We start from the raw sequence: 16,381 nt of genomic DNA, 5'->3' as shown, positions 1-16,381 counted from the left end.
AGAGAGATGGTTCAGTGGTTAAGAGCACTGGCTACTCCTCCAGAGGACCTGGGTTCTATTCCCAGCAACCATATGGTGGCTCACAACTATCTAAAATGCATTCTGGTGTCCTCTGGCCTGCAGTGCAGGCATACACACAGGCAGAACGCTGCATACAAAATAAATAATTAAATCTTTTAAAAAGAAAAAGCAAAAGCAAACAACAGTAACAAAAAGCTGTTGCTTGTGGACTGATGAAATGGTTCAACGGGTAATGGTACTTCCTGCCAAGCATGACAGTATGAGTTCAGTCGCTGAGAACCACACGGTGAAAGGAAAAGACCAGCTCCTGGAGATTGTCCTCTGACCTCTACATGCATGTGCGTGCACACACACACACACATGCACACACACGTACACACACTGACTCTACATGCACACACACACTCTGACTTCTACATGCACACACACACACATGCACACACACGTACACACACTGACTCTACATGCACACACACACTCTGACTTCTACATGCACACACACATACACACACACACATACTGACTCTACATGTACACACACTCTGACTTCTGCATACACATACACGTACACATCCTGTCTCTACATGTACACACACTCTGACTTCTGCATGCACATACACATACACATCCTGACTCTACATGCACACACACACTCTGACTTCTGCATGCACATACACACACACATACTGACTCTACATGTACACACACTCTGACTTCTGCATGCACATACACATACACATCCCGACTCTACATGTACACACACTCTGACTTCTGCATGCACATACACATACACATCCTGACTCTACATGTACACACACTCTGACTTCTGCATGCACATACACACACACATACTGACTCTACATGTACACACACTCTGACTTCTGCATGCACACACACATACACACACTGACTCTACATGTACACACACTCTGACTTCTACATGTGCACACACATACACACACTGACCTCTACATGTACACATAGACACACATACACACACACTCTGATCTCTACACACACACATACACAATAAATGTAAAGAGCTTTTTAGATTGCTACTTGAATTGCTGACTTGAGTTTCATTTTAAAAAATTGTTAAACGGGTTTGGAATTACAATCAAGGACAGACTTCTCAACAATTTCTGAAATGGCCCTAAGCAATGTTTTTGCCATTTTGTGCTGTGGGTTTTTGCAGAGTAGTGTTCTCAGCATTGACAATGATAAAATCAAAGTATCAATCAACTCTGAAATGTATCGAAGATGCTGTGCCCTGCAGCATCAAATACTCAGCCAAGATGTAGCGCTGGTGTAGACATAAACAAGCACATTCGTGGCATTAGTTAGTATTGTTCATCTTTAATAAGGGCTTAAATTATGTGAATGCCAAGGAATTGTTTTAGAATAGATTTCTTTATGATTAGTTTCAGCAAATGCTTTGTCCATTTATATATTGCTGGTATGTGTGCTCATGCTCGTGTGGGGAAGGGGAGGTGGAAAGTCAGTGTCAGGTATCTTCTCTAGTCACTCCCCGCCTTATTTGTTTGTTTGTTTGGAAGGCAGTTCTGCAATTTTATTTGACATTCAGCAGGTTAGTTCTCATCCACATTGACTGACTAAATGTGGTGATGGGCACAAATGTCACCAATATGTAGAGCTTGTTAGGTGAGTCCTCCTCCCCTTTGTGTTTTCTACATTCCCTATCCCTTTGCCCCAGATGGCTTTATTGAGACTGGTATCGATGCATACATCTGGAGTCCCCATCTCCTTCATGGCCAATTTCCGGCTTTCTTTGACTTCCCGAGGAGAACACGATTGAAGCCCACTCCACGGATGTGCTTGTGAATGGCGGTGCCGTAGTCTCCGGTCACCATCTTGTCGATGGCAGAACAGCTCTTTTTCTTCTTGCCACCCCTCTCTGTGGAAGCCATTCTGCCAGACCCAAATGGGAAGGGACCAGTGTGAGGGATTGTGGAAAGGAAAGCCGTGTTGTATTATCTGCCTTATTTTTTGAGACAGAATCTGTCCCTGAAGTTGATGCTTAATGATTCAGCTAGACTGTCCAGCTAGTAATTTCTCTTCCCCCAGTGCTGAGATCACAGGTACCATGGACATGCCTGGCTTTTTATGCCAGTGCTGGGTCTGCTGGATCTGGAACTCAGGACCTCATGCTTGAATAGTGAGCACTTTACCAATGGAATAATTTCCCTACCCTGCCTCTGTAAACTTACATAACTACGTACCTGGGGTGATATTTCCTGGGGAAAAAAAAGACCCTCAGTATAAACCGTTTAAGAAGTGCTGGTCTTAGGCCATGATCTACCAATCATGCTGCAGACCCTCTGCTTCACTGACTACAAATGTTCTCTTTGGTATTTCCATTACTTCTTCAAGGACACTTCCTTCTTTTGTCATGGCCTTTAAGGTCATGCAGAAGATAAATATAGTTTTCAGAGATTAATGGAATATATTGTCCTTGTGAAGCTCAGAGGCCACACAAGAGGAAATCTGATACCTCAAGTTCATGGATGAAGGTATTTATTTAGTATTATTATTTGTATTATTGTTACTATTTATGTGTGTGTGTGTGCACATGCGTGTGTGTTATGTGCATGCCACAAGCTCATGTGTGGCATTTAGAGGACAACTTTGTGAAGTCGGTTCTCTTCTTCCACAATTGTCTGAATACCAGGGATAAAACTCAGATCCCCTGGTTTGCACAGCAAACTCTTCCAACCGAGCTGTCTCACCCTTTTCTGTTTTAAACAGCTAAACCTCGGGGTAATTTCTTACATAGACGTAGCTAACACAGCATCTTTGCCGTGTGGATTTTTAGCATCCCTTGCTTCCTTTGGCCTACTCCAAGGATCCAGTCAGCCTGGCGATGATTCGAACTGGGCGGATGGACCACTGAGGGTCTACCAGAGTTGGAGGAGAGTGCCTAGAGAGAGGGAAGGACCTCTGTGATGACCTCATTGCTAGGAGAAGGCAGTGGAGGAACATGGGACTGCAGAATAAAGCCTCTCTGTCACACAAGGCCAGCTGGCCTGAGCAAGTTCTTGGTGACACGCATGGGCTGAAAGTGATAGAGGCTGTGGACCTCCCTTTGTGAGACTGGAGCTCCTAGCAGGTTACAAGGGACAGGATGAGACTCGAGATGGGATCAGGCAGCCACCCTAAGACCGGAAGCTGCTATTAGAATCCAGGCATCTGGGCTCTTGAACGACTTGTTTTACTTTCTGGATAATATCCGCGTTGTAGTCATATCTCCTTTGATGGGGTTATTTTTCAAGATGCATGCGATAACACAGGCGAGGCTTTCTACAGAATGCATGAAGATGCATGTGGTGATGTAAGTGAATACACATGGAAGATTGATTTTGTCATTATTCCTGGCAGAGGGCCAAGTTGAGGGTCTGCCTAGATGTTTGTCATGAGATCCAGGTGAGTACGAGAAGCCAGCAAAGTCCTCCAAGGCAGGACTGTGGAAACAAATGTGGTGGCCCTCTCTTCAAAATAAAAGACCAATGAGTGTTCCAAAGACCTCCAAATGGAATTGGAACCACAGAGAGTTTGTCTGCAAAAGCCCCATCGCTTACTGAACATGAAGAAAGCTTTCAAAGATAGCTCGTTCCTTTTTGATATATGAGCTGCTGAGTGAGACTATACAGCTCAAGCCCCAGTTGACACAAAGGCACTCTTACAGACGGCTTATTCCAAGAAGTCAGGGAATGAAAATAGACCAACGTTCTCATTTATAAGTCATGACTCATGGTTCTCCAGAGAATTCACACAGGAGCAAAACTCAGGAGGGTGGAGTCACACCTCATGGATGTCAGCAATTTCACACTGAGGACAATGTATCCGTCTAATGAGTTGGAAAATCAGATAATATCAGACAAAAAGTGACACTTCAGAAATGATATAGAAGTTTTGTAGAAATCATAAAAATTCATGATCATAAAGGGCAGGCGTAATTGGCCACAGGTAAGTAGAAAGATTTTAAAAGCTGGGTGTGGTGGTTCATACCTTTCAGAAGGCAGAGGCAGGCAGACCTCTGAGTTTAAGCCAGCCTTGTCTGCAGAGTGAGTTCCAGGATAGCCAGGGCTATATAGAAACATTCTGTTTCAAAAAAAAAAAAAAAGCACTTGTTGGGAGCTGGAGAGATGGCTCAGTGGTTAAGAGCTCTTGTTGCTCTTGCAAAGGGCCTGGGTTTGATTCCCAGCACCTACATAATGGCTCACGACCATCTGGTTCACAACGCAGTTCCAGGGGCCCAACAAGCACATACACTGTACAAATGAAATATTCATATACACAAAGTAAATCAATTAATTTAAAAGAGAGAGAGAGATTTTAAAAGGTCCCAGGAATGGTTGCAAATGCCTTTAGTTCCAGTACACAGGAAACAGAGGCAGCTGGATCTTTGTGGACTTTGAGGCCAGCCTGGTCTACATAGTGAGTTCCAGGACAGCCAGGGCTATGTTGAAAGACTTTGTCTCAAAAAAATAATTTTTTAAATAAGTCTTTAAGGTGAATAAGATTATTGAAACAGGGTATGGTGGCCCACACCTTTAATCACATCACTTGAGAGGCAGAAGCATGCAGATCTCTGTGAGTTTGAGGCCAGTCTGACAGCCTGATCTAGGACAGTTATAGCTGTTATACAGAGAAATCCTGTCTTGAAAAACAACAAAGCAAAACGAAAATTACTAATAAGGGCTGGGCGGTGGTGGCACATACCTTTAATCCCAGCACTCGGTAGGCAGAGGCAGGTGGATCTCTGTGAGTTCAAGGCCAGCCTGGTCTACGAGAGCTAGTTCCAGGACAGGCTCCGAAGCTACAGAGAAACCCTGTCTCAAAAAACAAAAAAAAAATTACTACTAAGAACCGAGGTTTTCAAGGGTGATGCATCTGATTCTGCTGCATCTCTAAAGAATCCACACTTCTCAGTTTAACCCCAACACAATTTCTGAAGCTGAAATAAAGTACACAAGTCCTTACAGAGGTCCCTTTCAGAGATGGACCTCACGATAGTGGCATTAGCATATGATCTGTCCCTAAAGTGGTTCCCCCTCTCCCCCAAGTCCCCCAACCCCCACCCGAGACAGGGTTTCTCTGTGTAACAACTCTAGTTGTCTTGGAACTAGCTCTTGTAGACCAGACTGGCCTCGAACTCACAGAGATCCACCTGCCTCTGCCTCACTGAGTGCTGGTATTAAAGGCGTGCACCACCACCACCCAGATCAGTTCCTACAGTTTTTAAAGCAGCAGTCAGTAGAAGGAAAAGTACTGATGTGTCTGTCTGTCTATTTCTGTGACAGTGCATCATTAGCCCAGGCTATTTCCACTTCTTGGGGGCTGGGATTACAGGTGTGCACTATCACACCCGTGTGCCATCACACCTAGTTAATACAGTGCTAGCAACTGAACGTAGGGCTGAACTACATCCCCAGGCCCCAGGAAAGTGTTCAGTGAAAGCATATACCTCATTTACTACATCTAAACTTAGAAACGTAATTCACATTTGGGGATAACTGTTGCTTTAAGAGAAATCGCAGGGCCAGAGAGAGCGAGAGAGCTCTGTGGTTAAGAGGGCTTCTTGCTCTTGCAGAAGAACCCAGGTTCCTAGCGTCCACATTGGTGATCCACAATCATCTGTTAACTCTAGTTCCAGGGTTTCTACATCCTCTTTCGACCTCTATGGGCACCAGAGTTACATGTAGGCACAAAACTCAGACACATTAAATAAAAAAGTATTTTTTAAAGTTTTAAAATCTCAAAATGTCCTTTTAATTATCCAAATGTAAAGTATTGTACTTATCTCTTGTTCTTAAAGGAAATGGTGACATCTTTGTTAAACTAACTACAGATTTTGAGACTGTAAATTACAACTCTGCAAAGTGCCGTTTACTAAGCACTTACCAAGAAATCATAAAAACTACCTGGGGTGTCCATTAAACAAATCAATAAACAAACAATACAGCTTATGAACCCCTTCCAGGGAATTGCTTACACTGGGCTTAGGCAGAGCCCTGGAATTCACAGATTTAACAGCCTCCCTGCCCCCTTATCGTCACTGGTTTCTTTGACAGAAACATTTTGTGAAATGGTGCTTTATATGGCTTATGTTAAATAACCTTTACAATAACCCTCCAAAGGGGCCAGGGAGGTGGCACCAAACCTGAGGACCTGAGTTTGATCCCTGGGACCTACATGGTGGAAGGAGAGAATTGATTTCTGCAATTTGGCCTCTGTATATACACATGCACACACCCCCACCCCCACCCCAAACACAAATAAGTAAATGCATTAAAATAAAATCCTCTAAAGCAGGAGCCATTATCTCTTGTCTTTTCCAGGTGAGGAAACCAGTTGGCAAACAAGGAAGTAGCTGGCATTAGCCAGAGCTGCCTGTCCCAAGTGAGGTGCACAATCACCATACTGAACTGAGGGCGTCAGGGGGTATGGTTGGATCTAAGCTCTTCATGGCAGGATGGACACCTTCACACTGGGTGAGAGGTTGACGGGGAGGTGAGCCACAAAGCATGAGGCCTGAAAATCACTTCAATGATTCCAGGGTCTCTGGGTTTGAGCAACACATCTTTGGGCCCTGGGAGACAAAAAAAAGTGACACAGAGTTTGTCTTTTAGGCTCTGGGTGTCCTGGAAACCAGGGCTTGGCAGGTTAACTACTCCCTGATTTACCTAGAGATTTGCTGCTTGTTTTTCCTCCTTCCTCTTAACTCCATCCTCATTGTTCCCAGCGATGACAAGCAGGTCATTTACCTCAGGGAAATCTGGGCCCTGGGAATCAGTGACATCTTGGGTGTCATTGAGCTTTGACTTTTGTCATCTTCTGGGCTGTCTCTGGGGTCCCAGCTGCATCCCCATGACTGTAGATCACCTCGGATGTTTTACAAGGTGGGCCTCCTTGCCTTAGAAGGAGGTGAGTGTGAGAAGCTAAATTGCTGCTATCCCACAGGCTCACTCTCTCTCGGAGCTACCACCTGAACAGCCCTGAGTCAGGACTCTGAAGGGCCCTTGGACACAGTGGCCTGGCCCCAGAGGCATAAGCTCCAGTCAGACTGTGCTTTTCCAAACAAGGCTGACACCCAAGACTTTGCCGTCACCATCTGTCCAAGCCCCTGTATGTCAAGAAAAGAGAGAAAGTTGGAGGCCATCTTCTAAGTGCCGGGGTAGGAGCAGAACCCACACTGACCAGATGCTTTCTCAGGCATGTGTGAGATGCCTACTGCGGCATGGAACTCCCTGGAGAGTGGCTCAGGGCGGTCAGAGACACGAGCTGCATGCTGCTTCTACATGAAGCAAGCTTGCCAACCACCTGATGGGCCAGATGTTAGGGGCATTTGTGAGCGCCTGGGAACCAACCTCAAAGACAAGCCCTTCGCGTTACCATCCCTATCATTCCACCATGGGCTCCAGACACTACTGAAGGTTCATTACAGAGGCTACCAGCCCAGACCAACAAAGACAATTCATATTCCCCAGCTCTCCTCTCCTTCATTTCAAGGTGCTTGTGACTTGATTTCTAGATCACTTTCTAGCCCATAATATCACCTCAATTATGAGTTTTGACCTGTTTCCTCCTTTTCTCTCTCTTTTCTTCCTTTGTTCCCCTCTCCTCTTTCCTCCTGAGACAGTCTCCTGTAGTCCAGGATGCCCTTGAACTGACGTTGAAATTCTGACCCTCCCCTCCACTGGATGGCTAGGATTACAGGGGTGCATGTACCACCATGCCTGGTTTATGCAGTGCTGGGGATCAAACCCAAGATCTCATGCATACTAGGCAAGCAATCTACTAACTGAGCTACACCCCTAAGCTCTTCCTATTTTCTTATGCGATCAACAGGCACTTCTAGAGTGACTAAGCTGCTGTTGTCATTTTACTCAGAGTTCCAGAGCCCAGAGTTGTGCCTGACATGTGGTAAGGATGTGGAGAAAGTCTGTTGTGAGCATGAAGGGATAAATGAATAGCTATTCAAGAGACTCATGGGGCCCTGGGTCTGCTCCCAATACCTCCTTTCCTCGCTTTCCTTAAGTTTTGTTCGTTTTGCTTTTCGTTGAGACAGGGTCTCTCTGTGTAGCCCTAGCTGTCCTGGAACTTGCTCTGTAAACCAGACTGGCCTCAGAGAGATCTGCCTGCCTCTGCCTCCGGAGTGCTGGGAATAACAGTGACTGCCACCACTACCCGGTCTATTTGTTAAGTTTTTTGAGATAGGGTCTCACTCTGCAGCTCAGGTTGACCTGGAACTCAGGAGTCTCCTGGTTCACCATGCTCAGCCTTTCCCCCTAGGTCTTTAAGAGATCACTTACTCTGTTCCCAATGCCATCAGCCGGGAAAAGGAGGCAGCTAACACAACTGTCTTCTGCTTAAGGAAGTCCATTGTGTGGGAACTTATGGGGACAATAAATTATGATGGTGGTTCTTTTAAAGAGACATCTGTGAAGAAAGATAAGGAGACTTCACCATAAAGGTCCATACCCACGGGCAGGGCCCAGGAGCACTGTGGAGAAGGCAAACAGTGAGTAGCTGTAACAAAGACAGAACCTCTTAGTCATCATTGTGCCCCCCAATATTTAAACCTCCCCAACTAATCAATACTTTGCTTGCCTATCTTGGTATATTTCTTTTTTTGTAGAGATTATAGTACATCTATGTTTTTGAATCCTATCTTTTATGCTGCCTAATATGAACCCTTACCCACACTGTTATAAGCCCTTTATAAGTTTAAGTGGTTAAATAATACTCCATTTTATAGATGTACCGTGCTTCATCAACCATTTCTCTAACATCGATCATTAATTTCCAGAATCTCCACTATTGTAACTAAGTAAAACCACAAGCAGACTTTTGGGCATTAATGGTTTCCCGTATTTTATTTGCATAATTTTATTAAACAAAATAAGATTCCATGTTACACATTCATATTTCTCCAAATCTGGTTTTTTAAAAACGCCTAAGAGTGCAGTCCCGTCTATTCTGTAACCTTCCAGTGGTGACCTCACACCTCAATTGCAATGGTCCATGACTCAAACGCAGCATCTTCTCAAGGGGCAAAAGCTGATAATGCTGCCCCTTCTAGGAAGCTGAATATGTCCTGCCCACATGGAGGCTCTTGGCATTATTTGGACGAGGGCTGGAAACACAATGACAGCTGAGACCTTGCCAGCACAGCAACTTGGTGGCACCATACTCAGGCTGCTGATAATCCTGGTCTTTGGTCAGGCCTCAGCCAGGGCCTTAAGGGATCTCTGTATCCATAGTATAAATCTGAATGAGATCAGACACAATATTATCAATGATCGGCTTGGTGAGGTCGTCACTAAACACTTGCCACCAAGGCTTCTCGGCCTCACCCTCTGCAGGTACCTCGACTCCATAGACCTGTAGGGCCAGGTAGAGCACTGCCACGGCTAAGTGCTGAGCCTGGAAGCGGAGGCACAGCCCCCCATGGTAGCTATCTCGCAGCAGGGCCCAGGCTGTAACAGAGATAGGGGTTCGCTGCCAGCTGTAACGATTCAGCCAGTTCTTGAGGGAAATCAAGTAATGCAGCAGGTACTTGTGCGGGTGCTGGAAAGAGACCTGGAAGCGCAGAACTCGTAGCATAAGAAGCTCACATTGCACAATGCTGTCTCGCAGCTCCCAGAAACGGGAATCCAGCTCCAACGGCTCGCTGCCCGGGTTAAAGTACCTGTGCGACACGTTGATGATGTCACGAGTACGCAAGTGTTGCTCCTCCACTTTCCCGGCCAAGTAAATGGAAGACATGGCGACCAGGTAGAGGTCATAAGCGTCCAGGTTGATCTCGCAGAAGAACTTATGGTAAATGGTGCACGCGGTGGCGATGGGGATGGACTGCATGCCTAGCTTGACGCCTGCCTCCATGATAAACCGGGTTACTCGGAAGTGCACCCTCGCCTCGGGCACCGGCCTCTCCTCAGCTCGCGGCGCCGCCGTCCCTCTCTCGCCGCCGTCCGGCCGAACAGCCTCCATGAGGCCCAGCAGGCCGCCCCGGAAGGAGAAGCTCTCTGGCGCGCCGAGGCCGGCTCCGGGGGTCCTCGCGGAGGGGGCGTGGTCGCTTGGCGGCACGCCCCCGTCCCGCCCCGCCGCCACACCCACCCTGTCCGGCTTTTTCCCTAGATTAAAGATGCGATCTCAGGAGGTTCTTGCTGGAGCCGAGGGAGTGCTATTTTTAAGACATTTGAGACTATACCATTTATAATTTAGGGGATTCTTCTCACTGTCCTTGAAAATCCAGGTTCTGGACAGGACAGGATGAGAGCCAGCCCTCGCCCTAGCATTCACCTCTGTGTCCTTGGGGACCTTGGTGGACCCTCTGTGTTGTGTCTCAGTTCATTAGATGCAAGTCAGAGTGGTTGGCTGTCCCCTCCTCATGGAGCACTTATGAAGTATGAACAAGTGATATAGGCAAACCAAGTGTGCTTTGATTTGTTTTCGAGGAAGGATTTCTGTACTTTGTACAGCCTGGCCTTGCACTTTTGAGCCTCTAACCCTAGCCTCCTGGGTGCTGGGATTTCAGGTGTGCACCGTAGTGAGCTCATAAACTTTTTTTTAGAGACAGGGTTTCTCTGTGTAGCCCAAGCTGTCCTGGAACTCACTCTGTAGACCAGGCTGGCCTAGAAATCACAAAGATCTCCCTGTCTCTGCCTCCCACGTGCTGTGATTAAAGGTGTGTGTTAACACCGCCCTGCCTCAGCTCAGAAACTTTAGCTATTACTAATTTGTTTGTCTTTGTTTAGCATGGAAGATGAACTTTTTCACTTAACATTTGTGTCTTTATATGTCTGTATGAGTTAGGACATTATTTTATTTTACTTTGTTTTATTGATTGATTGATTGAGACAGGGTTCTCTGAATAACAGCTATGGCTATCCTGTAACTCACTTTGTAGACCAGGTTGTTGTTGAATTCACAGGGATCCTCCTGCCTCTGCCTCCTGAGGTGCTGGGATTAAAGGTGTGTGCCATCACCACCTGACTCAAACATTATTTTAAACTGGAAAAAAAATCTAAGCTATAAGGGACTCTAAAAAGAGCTTTATGTTTTAGACAATGTAGCAGATAAGGATTTCTTTCTCAGGATTCATCTGTTCCCCCAGGAAGAGCAGGTCCTAGTGCCTTCATATTTCTCCACATCTCTCCATTGACCACTTTTAGCACAACATTACCTTCCTTTTTAAATTTTTCCATAAGACTTCATTCTTTTGGTTTATTGGTTTATTTTTGATTTTTTTTTTTGAGACTGGTTTCTCTGTAGCTTTGGAGCCTGTCCTAGAACTCACTTGGTAGAGCAGGCTGGCCTTGAACTCACAGAGATCCACCTATCTCTGCTACCACCACCTGGCTAAGACTACATTCTTAAGGGGTTTTGTTTGCCTGTTTGTTTGAGACAGGGTCTCACTGCTTAGCCCAGGCAGGCCTGGGACCTGCTATATAGACCAGGCTGGCGAACACACAGAAATCTGCCTGCCTCTGCCTGACAAGTGCTGGGATTAGAGGTCTGGGCTACCACATGCTGCATAAGTTGTTAATGCTGGGGATAGAACCCAGCACTTTACCCATGAGCTAAATGCCCCACCCCTTCAGTATGATTTTTTTTTTTATGTCAAACACACCATCAGGGGTGGGAAGTTTAGAGGGAAACTCCAGAGTTCCATAGCACCCTGACGTCTGTGGGAACCCATTGCCTGGTGAAGTATGTCTTTCTTGGGTCCTGGGGACTGCATTTAGCCCTTTAGGCGGGAGGGCAAAGCAGCCAGTGTCTGCTGCTGCCCCCCCTCCCTCTGAAAGCAGCTGTAAATCCATTTCCTGTCTTGTAATTACGTCTCATGTAGTAATTAGCCTCTTCATATCAATGAAGCTGAATTTCCATGGGTAATGAAGTGAAGCTCCAGTGTGTGAGACAAATTGAAATGTGGCCGGGGCAGGTGATGGCCTCCCAGATATCCTTGGGGACAGAGGTTTTTTAACCCTTCCTATTCAAAGGCCACTGTGTGCCAGGCCTGGTGCTGGGTGCTCTTCCATTCTCTGAGCCTTGCTGCCCCGAGTCTGCACCTTTCTCTTCTTGGCACAGGCCTCCTTTGGTCATTAAAGCATCAGTAGCACCCAGGTAAGCATGCAGACCTGCTTGTCAGGGTCTTGCCAGGAAGGAGAAGCAGTAGCCACTCTCCAAAGTTCTGCTCCCGGGGACCCTCTTCCTCCCTGGAATGTCTCCTAGACGCTGTCCTTCAAAGGCAAACAGAGTTCTGTGAGTTCAAGACCAACCTGGTATACACAGAGAGCTCCTGGATGACCAGGGCTACATAGCCTGCCTCAAAAAACAAACCCAGCACTCGGGAGGCAGAGGCAGGTGGATCTCTGTGAGTTTAAGGCCAGCCTGGTCTACTACAAGAGCTAGTTCCAGGACAGGCTCCAAAACCACGGAGAAACCCTGTCTCGAAAAAACCAAAATATATATATATATAAAATAAAAAATAAAAAAATAAAAATAAAGAAGGCCAGCCTGGTCTACAGAGTGAATTCCAAGACAGCCAGCCTCCCGGTTACACAAAGAAACCTTGTCTCAAAAAACAAAGCAACAAATAAAACAAACAAAAACAAAAAAGTCCTGATGGCACAAAGACATTTCAAGGTCCTGAAGCTCTGAAGCCAGCCCAGAGCCAGCTCTTGGGGGAACTTATTTGGGTTTTCCCTGTACTCTTAGGTGGAGTGAGGCTGGGGGTATAGACACAGCCTCATGGCCTTGTGGAAGAACTCAGTCTGGGGGAATAAAGAGCACCAATCCTAACCCTGTCTTTAGTTTCCAAGTTTCCATCTTCCTATCTTCCCCTGCCCACCCCCCAAGATGGTTTCTCTGTGTAGCAGTCCCGGCTGTCCTGGAACTTGCTTTGTAGACCAGACTGACTCATCCTCTTTTTTTTCTCCTTCTTTTCTTTCTTTCTTTCTTTCTTTCTTTCTTTCTTTCTTTCTTTCTTTCTTTCTTTCTTTCTTTCTTTCTTAAAATTTCTGTCTCTTCCCCGCCACCGCCTCCAAAGAAGTTCTTTTTTTTTTTTTTTTTTTTTTTTTTTGGTTTTTCGAGACAGGGTTTCTCCGTAGCTTTTTGGTTCCTGTCCTGGAACTAGCTCTTCTAGACCAGGCTGGCCTCGAACTCACTCACAGAGATCCTCCTGCCTCTGCCCTGAGTGCTGGGATTAAAGGCAGGCGCTACCACTGCCCGGCTTTTTTTTTTTTTTGAGACAGAGTCTCACTATGTATCCCAGCACTGGCTAGCCTGCCTGCCTCTGCCTACCAAGTACTGGGATTAAAGGTGTTCGCTACCATGGCTGTCCTCTTCTTTCTTATCCTTACTCTTTCCAGGCTTCTCTCCATTTTCAGGCTATTTGGGGGAATACCCATTATTCTTTGGCTTTACAGAGAATGGAGTGGAGTATACAGAATGTCCCTAAAAAGATAATTAGGAAAGAGGACATTGAACTAGCCTTAACCCCCACTTCTTTTCTTTATTTCTTTCTTTCTCTCTCTTTCTCTTTTCTTTTTTCTTTTCTTCCTTTTCTTTCCTTCTTTCTCTCTTTATTTTTTGAAACAGGGTGTAGCCCTGTGTAGCCCTGGCTGGCCTGAAACTAACTCTGAAGACAGGGCTGGCCTCAAACTCAGAGCTCTTCCAGTCCCAGCCTCCTAAGTGCTGGGGTTAAAGGCATCTGGCTTTTTTCTTTCTTTCTTTTCTTTTCTTTCTTTCTTTCTTTTTTTTTTTTTTTAGACAAATCTCGCGTAGGTCATGCTGGCCTTGAATTTCTTATCTTCTTTTGCCTTCTTGGGATTCCAGACGGAGCCAGGAGCCACCACACCCAGCTGATCCCTTTTTCTTTTCTTCCTTTTTTAATGCTAATATATACTACTTTTAATTATGTGTAGGTTTGTGTGTCTGCTTGTGGGAATGTGCATGTGAGTGTAGGTGCCAGCACAGGCCAGAGGCATCAGATCTTCTGAAGCAGGAGTTACAGTCAGCTGCAAGCTGCCTAACAAGGGCGCTGGGAATCAAACCCAGGACCTCTAGAAGAGCTGTAAGTATTCTTTACTGCTGGGCCATCTCTCCAGGTCCTAGCCTTTCCTCCTAAGATGGTCCCAGTGTGTAACTGGCCCTTGAACTCCTACTGTTTCATCCTTGCAAGTACAGGGATTATAGGCATGCATGACCCTAGCTGGCCTAGCCTTGAATCCTTGAACAAGCTACTCAGCTACTGATTAAGTCCCTTAGATCCCTGATCTCTACAATGAGAATGAGGATTACTGTCCTGCATAACTCATTGGACTAAGGAAGAGGCAGGGAGTTTCCGGCTTTTCTAGGACTTGTCTAAGGAAGAGGCGGGGAGTTTCCGGCTTTTCTAGGACGTGTCTAAGGAAGCATATCCATGTGTTGGTTGTGCATTCCTAACTCAGTTGTAAAACTACCAAACAGGAAGATAAACAGTATATAAAAATGTCATAATGAAACCCATTATTTCAGGTTCAATTAACTGAGAAAAAAATAGTAATAAGGGTCCTAGGAATTCTCCAGAAAATTCCAGGCTTTATGAAGAATAGCCTGGAACCCTGGAGCCAGAGGAGGAAAGATCTCTGGGTTCCAATAACTTATCTCAGAACTAAATCTAATATGCATATTTTCTGTCTTTTGTTTCATCCTTTCTTTAAATGGCGCCACTACTGGTGGGGCTGAGAGAAGCAAAGAATTTCTCTCTCCCTGGTCTGGTCAAAACTAAACAGATCCTTTCTTTTCCAATTCCTGTCTCCCAGGTTCTTGGTTAAGTGGCAAGCAAGGGCACTGAGATCTTAAAAACACGGTACTTTTTTAATAGCTGCTCACTTTAGCCCCTACCTAGACCTTGCTCATTTGTTCTGTTGTCTAACCCAGACATTCTATGATGGAGGTATCATTTATCTTACATATAAATAAGAAAACTGAGCTGGGCGATGGTGGCGCACGCCTTTAATCCCAGCATTCTGGAGGCAGAGGCAGGCGGATCTCTGTGAGTTTGAGCCCAACCTGGTCTACAGAGCTAGTTCCAGGACAGGCTCCAAAGCCACAGAGAAACCCTGTCTCGAAAAACCAAAAAAGAAAACTGTGGGACTGAACCCATGGCTCAAGGGCTAAAGGCACTGGATGCTCTTCCAGGGGATGTGGGTTTGATTTCCAGCACTCACGTTATAGTGGTAATTTACAACCATCTGTAATTCCAGTTTCAGGGAAGGTGATGCCTTCTGGCCTCCAAAGGCATCAGACATACACATGGTGCATAGACATACATGCATACACTTATACATATAAAAAATAAAATAATTTATAAAAAAGAGTAAAAAGGCCACCCATGGTTTAATGAATATTACATCCTTTCTTGAGACCAGCATTAATGATCATATTGCGCCTGTGTGTGTGTGTGTGTGTGTGTGTGTGTGCACGCACTCGCATGCACACATGCACACTCCTGCATGGACCAGAGCAGACCAGGGGACAACGGTATTGTTCCTTGGGTGTTGTTCTTCAGGCACTGTCTACATTATTGTTTTCTGTTTGTTTGGTTTGGTTTTCCAAGACAGGGTTTCTTGGTGTAGCCCTGACAATTCCGGAACTCACTCTGTAGACTGTAGACCAGGCTGGCCTTGAACTGACAGAGCTCCACCTGCCTCCCAAGTGTTGGGTTTAAAGGAGTAGGCTACCACCCAGCTTACTGTCCTGGAAAGGTTAGGGTGTCTGGCCAGGGAATCCCAGCGATTCTCCTGTTCCACTTCCCTAGCAATGGAATTACAAGCACGTACCATCACGTCTGCTTGCACTCACCACCCATCTCTCAATCTGTATGTGTGTGCTGTATAGGTGTATAGGTATGAGTGTATGCATGTCAGTGAAGGCCAGAGGTTGATATCATGTATCTTTCTTGATTGCCATCTTTTTTTTTCTTGAGACAGAGTCTCTCACAGAACCTGGTATTCATCAGTTCAACTGGGTTAACTAGCCTGTGAGCCCCAGAGATCCACTTGTCTTTGCTCCCAGCACTGGAGTTACAGACTCTCTGCCACAATCCTTGTGTTTGTCAGACAAGCACTGTGTCGTGATTCGTTTGAATCATTCCCTTGACCCAATCTAGACTCACCTGGGGAGAGAGTCTCCACGGGAGAGTGTCGAGATTATGTTGACCATTGCACAAGGTGTGACTACATTAGTTGATGTGGGGAAACCCAGGCCACCTTGAGCAGCACCATTCCCAAGGCTTGAGCCCTGGACTACATGTGAGTGGAGAAGGTAAATTAGCTAGCAGACACGCACA

General features: G+C 45.8%; 1 protein-coding gene and 1 pseudogene across 1 annotated transcript; both read right to left on the bottom strand.

Annotated features, from left to right (window-relative positions):
* Window positions 1–1,610: 1,610 nt before the first annotated feature.
* On the bottom strand, window positions 1,611–1,949 carry LOC142831895 (large ribosomal subunit protein eL31-like; annotated as a pseudogene).
* A 6,949-nt stretch (window positions 1,950–8,898) lies between these two features.
* On the bottom strand, window positions 8,899–10,090 carry Ccnq (cyclin Q). The gene has a single exon (XM_075942313.1). It carries the CDS (start codon window positions 10,033–10,035, stop codon window positions 9,283–9,285), a length of 753 nt encoding a protein of 250 aa, XP_075798428.1. The 5' UTR covers window positions 10,036–10,090; the 3' UTR covers window positions 8,899–9,282.
* Between the last annotated feature and the right edge of the window lie 6,291 nt (window positions 10,091–16,381).

This window comes from Microtus pennsylvanicus, chromosome 11, assembly GCF_037038515.1.
Source record: "Microtus pennsylvanicus isolate mMicPen1 chromosome 11, mMicPen1.hap1, whole genome shotgun sequence".
Classification (NCBI taxonomy): Eukaryota; Metazoa; Chordata; class Mammalia; order Rodentia; family Cricetidae; genus Microtus; species Microtus pennsylvanicus.
This window is presented reverse-complemented; position numbering and strand designations above follow the sequence as displayed.